The sequence below is a fragment of the Grus americana genome, chromosome 12 (genome assembly GCF_028858705.1).
Source record: "Grus americana isolate bGruAme1 chromosome 12, bGruAme1.mat, whole genome shotgun sequence".
Classification (NCBI taxonomy): domain Eukaryota; kingdom Metazoa; phylum Chordata; class Aves; order Gruiformes; family Gruidae; genus Grus; species Grus americana.
The window spans coordinates 21,556,718-21,564,130 of NC_072863.1; the positions used below are offsets into that span (position 1 = coordinate 21,556,718).

Below are 7,413 nucleotides of genomic sequence, written 5' to 3' on the forward strand. Positions count from 1 at the left end.
GGGGAACGGATTCCCCGTGTCCCCCCATCCCTGCGACAGCCCGAACCAACGGCCGTACCCTAAAGTGCCTTTCGCCCCGCGGGTTCTCAAAGTGCTTTGCAAACGACATAGAAACAGAGAGGCATCGTGTGTCCCCCCCGGCCCCCGCCACCCCCGCCACCCCCCCCCCCCCCGGTCCCTGCGCTCCTCCGCACCCCCCCGCTCCCGCGAAGCCGCCCCCCCTCCCCCGGCCGCCCCGGAGCTGTCCGTCCCCGCGGTGCTGAAACACCCCCCCCATTATTGCATAGCATTGCAAGACCTGATTTTAGGGGGGACGGGGAGGGGGGGGGGTGCCCGCCCCGCACAACCGCCCCACTCGTGTGGACCTGCCCCGCCGTGGGGGGACCCGACACCCGCCCCTTTCGCTCCTGTGGCTTTCCCGGCGGCTGCCACTCGCGGGACGTGCCCCCGGGGGGGCTGGAAGCCACCGGGGCCAGGGCCGGCAAGCCCGCTGCTCCCCTGGCTCCTTACCCCGAGAGGAGACAAACGCCATCGTACGGAGATCCCTTTTTTTTCTTTTTTTTTTTTTTTTAGTGTTTTGTGTTTTTAAATAAAAAATAAAATGTGTAAGAAAATAACATTTCTAAAGGAAACCATTATCATTCTACTCTCTCTTTCTTTCCCCCTTCTTTTTCCCTTTTTCTTTTTTCTTTTTGGTCATCTTTCCATGGAACGAGATGTGCTGGCCGGGTGGGTTCCTCCCGGTAGGAAACAATAACGACAGAGGGGAAAAGGAGGAGGAGGAGGAGAGCAAGGGAGCGCGTCTTACTCCGTGCTCAGTCCTCACACATCGCTGGATGTCCTTGGTCTGGAGGAGAACGTGGAAGGGATGCACCCGCAGCAGGCCAGCCAGAGCGACTTCTGGATGTCTGGGTTTCTGAAGGCGTAAATGATGGGGTTGATGAGGGAGTTGCAGGTGGCGGGCAGCGCCAGGGAGTAGGTGTAGACCACGGGGTAGCTGGAATCGGCCACCAGGGAGTAGATGGCGAAGGGGATCCAGCACAGGGCGAAGGTGCCGAGGATGAGCGAGAGGGTGGAGAGCCCTTTGCGGGTGGAGGTGGCCTGCGCCGTGGCGATGAACTGGTGCTGCACGGCGATCTGCTGGGCGTGCCGGAAGGCGATCTTGCAGATCTGCAGGTAGAGCTGCATCATGAGGGCGAAGAGGAGCAGGAAGGTGACGGCCAGCACCGCCGCGTTGTCCTTGGTGACGGGCCGCAGGATGCTGCAGGCGCTCTGGTCCCGCAGGCAGTTCCAGCCCAGGAGGGGCAGCAGCCCCACGCCGAGGCACAGCAGCCACATCAGCAGCACCATGGCGCAGGTGAAGCCCAGCGTGCGCTCGCTGTGGTAGGTGAGCGCGTTGTACAGCGACAGGTAGCGGTCCACGGTGATGGCCAGCAGGCTGCAGACGGAGGCGGAGAAGGCGGCCAGCAGCAGCCCCGCCGCCCCCAGCTCCGCCGCCTCGCTGGGCGGCCGCAGCAGGTACCGCACGGCGAAGTTGGCCACCAGCCCCAGCCCGGCCAGCAGGTCGGCCAGGGCCAGGCTGCCGATCAGCAGGAACATGGGGGCCCGCAGGCTCGGCGTGTAGAAGAGCACGGCCAGCACCAGCGCGTTTTCCCCCGCCACCGCCGTCCCCGTGGCGCACAGCGCGATGTCCCAGGGGCTGACGGCCCCCACGGCCCCCACGGCCCCGGCCCCGCCGCCTCCCGGCGCCGCCGTCCCCGGCCCGCCCGCCGCCGACGGCCAGGCGCTGGGCTCCGAGGCGTTGCCGAGCCCCGGGAGCCGCTGCTGCTGCTGCGGCTGCGGCTGCCACGGTTCCCCCATGGCGGCGGGGCCGTGCAGCATCGCTGGGGAGAGAGGGAGAGGGATGCGGTGAGGGGCGCCGGCGGCGGACACGGGCACCGGGCTGCGGGGAGAGGCGCCGAGCCCCGCACGGCCCCGCACCGAGCCCCGCGCCGCCTTCCGGGGACATCCGCCCCGCACCGAGCCCCGGGATACCCCGCACCGAGCCCCGCACCGAGCCCCGGGGTACCGCGCACCGAGCCCCGCACCGGGCCGCCCCCGCCCGCCGCAGGGCGCATCCCCGTCCGCCTCCCCCCAGCCCGACCGCGGCTTCCCCGAGAAGTAACACCCCCCTGGACACCCCCCCCCCCCCCCCGCCGGGGCCCGGGGTACGCCCTTATCCCCCCCGCCCCACACGCACCCCTCGCCCGGGGAAGCCTCGCCGCTAGCTCCTGCTCCTCCGGACGGGCTGAGGCCGAGCACAACTCAGCGCCCCGCTGCTGGCAGCAGCCTCCATGCGCTCTGCCCCGGGCCCGGCCCCGCGCAGGATCCGCAGGCGCTGCGCACCCCGCCGCCGGGGGAAGCACGGTACCGGCTGCCCCGTCCTCCTCCCTTCCCGGGGCACGGCTACCTTTTGCTGCCTATTTATAGCGCAAAGCGCCCCCCCCTCCCCTCCCCGCAGCCCTTTCTTTTTTGCGTGCGGCGAGTAAAAATAAATACTATTAATAGGCCAGCCCTCGCATGTATGCGGAGCCGCTGATGGAAGGAGAAGGCAGCGGCAAGGGACAGCCTGCGTTAACTTTCTCCTTCCTCCTTCCCTTCCCCTCCTTTGGAAAAGACTGGTGCAAGATGCTCCCAGCCGGCCGCAAACAGCTGCAAGATCCTGCCCTGCTCGGCGCGGTCCCCTTTGCGGAGTAAATCCTTCCCCCCCTCCTCCCCCGGCCGGGCAGCCGAGGTGTGAAGGTCGGGGGGGGGTACGGGGGGGACTCTGCCCGCAGCCCTGCTGCTGGCCCCCGCGCCGGCATCGCCCCTTCCCGCATGCAGCCCAGCCCGGGGGGCAGCCGCGACCGCCGGGGGTTGTTGTTTTACCTGGCTTTAATGCTCGAGGATCAGCTTGCTTCCCCCCGTTTTTATTTTTTTCCTTCCCAGTCCTTCCAGTCCTTGGTGTTAAGCCTCATTCCTCGGTGAGCATTGCTAATAACGTTGGCAGATAGCTGGCATCGACTTGCACTTAATATTCCTGCCCCATTGGATCTGCTGATAAATCTCAACTCTGACGTCAAAGTCTTCACTTATATTCATGATCCAAGTCTGTGAATCAGAGCTGCTGTGATCAGAATAACAACAAGGCTGGCTCCCTGCTCCACATCCACATCCACACCCGCAGGCACGAGGGGGTGCGCGCACCCGCACGCACCCGCACGCACCCATGCACACACCCGCCCCGCCGTTCATTCATGAGCTCTCCCGCCACCCCGACGCACCTCCCCAAGGTCGGGGCCCGCCGCACCTGCGTTTTGCGGATGCAGCTTGGGCGCCAGCCAGGCCCCGGCGGCTTGCGAAGGTGGCCGGCCGAGGTTTATTTTTACCGCTTGTGCTGAGGGACACGAAGATCTGAAGGGGGGGGGCAGTGATCTGGCGTGGCGTAGCTCCGCTGCCCCGCTCTTCAAGGGCAATGCCCAGGGACAGCAGTGCTGGTCCCCCTGCACCCCCAGGAGCCGGCAGCTGGGGATGCTCAGGGGGGCCCTGTGCAACCCGGCTGGGGTAGATACAGCCCCCACGGGGCAGACATCCCACCCCAGAGCCTTCGCCCCAGACGGGCTTCCCTCCAGCCAGTGTAAAAGCTGGGATGAGGAGGATCAACACCTGGGAGCTTCGCGGGGGCTTCCCGGCCCGGCACCTGCCCTCCCGCACGGGGGGACCTGCTTGAGGATGATGGGTGCGGGGGTCTGTCCCCCGCCCCGCACCGTGGCACCCACCCACCCCCATGGCTTCCTTCCTGACTGTTTGGGGAAGGATCAGCCTGGAAAGGAACAAATCCCAAAGACACGATTATTTTTCCGGCCTCAAATGGCTCCATGATTCAGAGAGGGAGCAGGATCTTCAAAGCAGGACTGCTCAGCTCCCGGATGGGCAATATTTCAGCTACACCTTCTCCCCCCTTTCCTAGTGGTTTCATAACACTCCAGCTTTACTCCTTCATCCCCCTCTCTCTTCCAGACTGTAGCTATGCAGTGCAGCGAGCTCGATGCCGGGAAGGATTTCCAGCTCCTGAGGTGCAAAGAAATTTAGGTGAATATCGGTGGTTTTGGCTGAACCCAATCGCCCCAGTTAGGAGCATCTGGGTTCTTAATCAGGCCAAGCCCCGTCCCAGGGGACTTGAATCGTCATCTACCTGGGGCTGCCAGCCGCGTGACTGAGCGCCGTTGTGTGCCGAGTGACATGAGCAGCATGAAAAGGGGCGGAGGAAATCTGAGCGAAGAGCTGAATGAATTCGCTCCCGCTCCCAGTAATTACGCACTGCCTGGGAAAGGGGAGGCGGGTGAGGAGCTTTGACTGACTCCCATCGGCAGCTGCCTCTGCCAGGAGGGGGGTGCGGGAGACGGGCTGGATGGAGCTCTTGCGGCAGAGGGGATGACACGGTCGCGTGAGGTGCTCTGCGGGGACACAGCCCACCCAGGACCCCCAGGCTGAGATGAGTGCGAGCGGCCTCGGCCCAGCCAGGCTGATGGGTCTGAGCAGGGACGGCCCTGCCGTCACCACGGGATCTGCCGAATCCCCTACCCGGCAGAGGGGAGGCTGCTGCAGCTCCGGGCACGCGGGTCCAGCCGGCAGCAAGGCTGAGCAGGGATGGGCACGTGCAGACGCACTGCGCATCCCTCCGGTAAGTGCCCTCAGACACCCGGTTGCTCCGGTCTGGCCCTCGGATCCTCTCATCGGTAGCTGCCTCTTGCACAGACGTGCACACCCCAGCGGGTCTCAGCTGACCCCAGACCCGGGGTCTTGCCGGCAGTTGGCTTGGACCTCCCTCTCCCTCCAGCACCCAGCCCCTCCTGCAGTCCCACCCAAACACCTGGGTCCCTCGGTTGACCCCCAGCCCCCGCAGTGGCCCTGGCAGTCCCAAACCACCCTGCTGCCTCCCTTCCCCACCTTCGGTTCCTCCCCTCAGTGTCCCACCGTGAGTTTGGCACAATCCCAGGATGTCTTTCCCACGTCCCGCAGCGAGTACCAGACCCACAGGTATTATCCCGCTCCACTCCAGAGGTGCCCCTTTTCCGTGCACTCATCGCAACGGGCTCCTCGCCCAGCAGTCAGGGCTGCTTGCCCTCCTGCGACAGCCCGGGGAGCAGCCGCCCCATGTCTCCGAGGAAGTTTTGGGGGGTTTCACCACCCGGCTGTGCTCCCCCGTGGCAACACGGGCAGACAGAGGTCTCAGGGCTGTGCCAGCACATCTCCAGCCTCCTCCCGCTTTGGTCCCATACCGAGGAGGACATAAACCATCCCACGGGCCGGCCATGCAACCGTGTACCAGATTATTTCCCTGTTAGCTGGGAGTCATTTTAGGATGCCCCTAGACCTTCTCGGGGTGCTGGTGCCTGCGCTTGGGTGCAGAGCGGCAGCGAAGGGACTGTCAGGATTCGGCAGCTGCAGAGGGGCTGGGCATGTCTGTCTGTCTGTCTGTCCGTCTGTCTGTTCGAAAGGGGAAATTGTCTGTGCCGGGGCAGCCGGGGCTGCTGGGGCACCCCAGGAATGTCATGGTTTCCTTAAGGCACCGGTGACCGAACCCACATTATCTGGCCATTTTTAACGCATGGCACACCACCTCCCGAGCCGCCCCGAATGCAAGCGGCATCGCGTCTGTGAGGATGCCCCACCGCACATCATGTTTGCAATAACCGAGCATCTGCCTTTTATAGTTGCATGTAAAGGTCTGAGCTCCCTGGGTATCTGCAAGAACGTTTTGACAATATGTTAAGTATGCCTTATCTATATTCAAATTACAGACTCGATAACGAGCAGTAAAAAAATCAAAGCTAATCAAAGTCCCCAGCAAAAGCCCGACGCTGTAATTACACAGCCAAACCTGGGATCGCCGTTGAGCAAGGAGAAGGCTTTCCCTTGTCATTTCCCATCTTCATCTCTCATCTTCCTCCTTGGCTCCTGGCCCTTGGGAGGAAGCTCAGCGCTAAACACCACGCACGGTCTTCCCCCGGCACTGCCCCGCAGGGATGCGCGGTGCCAAGCTGGCTGCCAGCCCTCAGCAGGGCTCAACCCGGGACTCATCCTGCCTTAGAAATTGCGCTTTTTTGGTTAAAAACCAAGGCGTTGGCAACATGGCTGCCTGGCGGGCGGGAGACGAACTTAGGAGCCGCTGAATCTCTGTCCCTGCCTCTGACTTGCTTCGCCGCAGCTATTTCTGTAGCCAGGCCTTCGTGGTGATTAGGTGGCCCTAAGAGGGAGCTAACGAACGCCCGGGTGGGCTACGGGGTGGCGATCACTAATGACCTGGCTGCCCAAGGCAGAGCCCGCTGCTGACCGAAGCTTGCGCAAGGGCTGCTGTTGATGACATCACTGGTGGTGCAGAGCTCACCCAGAGGAATAACGGCGATGCCAACAATCTGCAAAAGCGGACGGACTGGCAGCGGGTTTGACACCGCGTGTTGGTTTTGCAAACAGCAACCGAAATGCCCCGAAAGCCACAGGCAACCGAGCCGGTGGGCGGCAGGGGTTCGTTCCCCCGGGCTGCGTGGCTCCGTCATCGGCTGTAATAAAGCCACACCCGGGACACATTTGGTAAAATAGATGTAACGCGATTCTCCATATTTTTTTTTTCTCTAAAAGCATTAAAATCAGCTTTATTTATTTTCCTCGGGGAAACGTCATTACCTCCCTGCATCACAGGAGCTTTTCCCACCCCAGCTCCCACTCCTGCCGGAGCATCCCGCGTCCGAGCCGACGCACCCGTGAGCTCATTGCCTTGAGACCCCCCAAGACGGGCGTGCAAAGCCACACCGCTGGAAATTCACACCCCCCCCCCCGTATTTATACTGGCACCTTCTCCGCAGCAAGCGGATGCAGCCTTATTTCAGCGCCTCTGTTGTTCCCTATTACTCCAACGGTGCTTGAAGAGCTATAAGAAGGAAAAGCGCGGCTATAATTAGCAGTGCTGACTAATCAGGGTGGCAAACAAGCGCGCTGCGCCCGCCAGCCTCCCCAAAACGGGGACGTCGGGGACCGCACACCGCTGGAGAGCGCGTGAAGTCCTACATTCCAAGGCTTTGCATAATCTTTGCAGCTACGCGGTGGAAACGAGGCCATTTTCTCTCCGCCGCTGCTGCTGGAGAACGGGAACTTCTCCCGGCACTGCTTCGGCCGCTGGGCTCCATCCTGCCCGCCCGGCAGGAGGAAGGACTGGGGCTCAGTGACGGGTTTGCGCGGTTGAGGTGCTGATGTCAAACCCAGCGGAGGAGGTGGAAGCAGGCGGGGGGGCGAGTCTGGCTTTATAAAATCATCCGGCTCTGTTGAAAAACAGCTGATTTGGCTGAAAAATCTCTCTCACAGGTAGCTGGGGTGGGAGCGCTCGAGGGCTCGGCT

General features: G+C 63.0%; 1 protein-coding gene across 1 annotated transcript; it reads right to left on the bottom strand.

The window, feature by feature from the left end:
* Window positions 1-658: 658 nt before the first annotated feature.
* On the bottom strand, window positions 659-3,700 carry LOC129211797 (G-protein coupled receptor 12-like). Its single transcript, XM_054839446.1, has 2 exons — window positions 2,908-3,700; window positions 659-1,883 (listed from the first exon to the last, which is right to left on the bottom strand). The coding sequence occupies exon 2, from the start codon at window positions 1,879-1,881 to the stop codon at window positions 823-825; it is 1,059 nt and encodes a 352-aa protein (XP_054695421.1). The 5' UTR covers window positions 1,882-1,883; window positions 2,908-3,700; the 3' UTR covers window positions 659-822.
* Window positions 3,701-7,413: the final 3,713 nt, after the last annotated feature.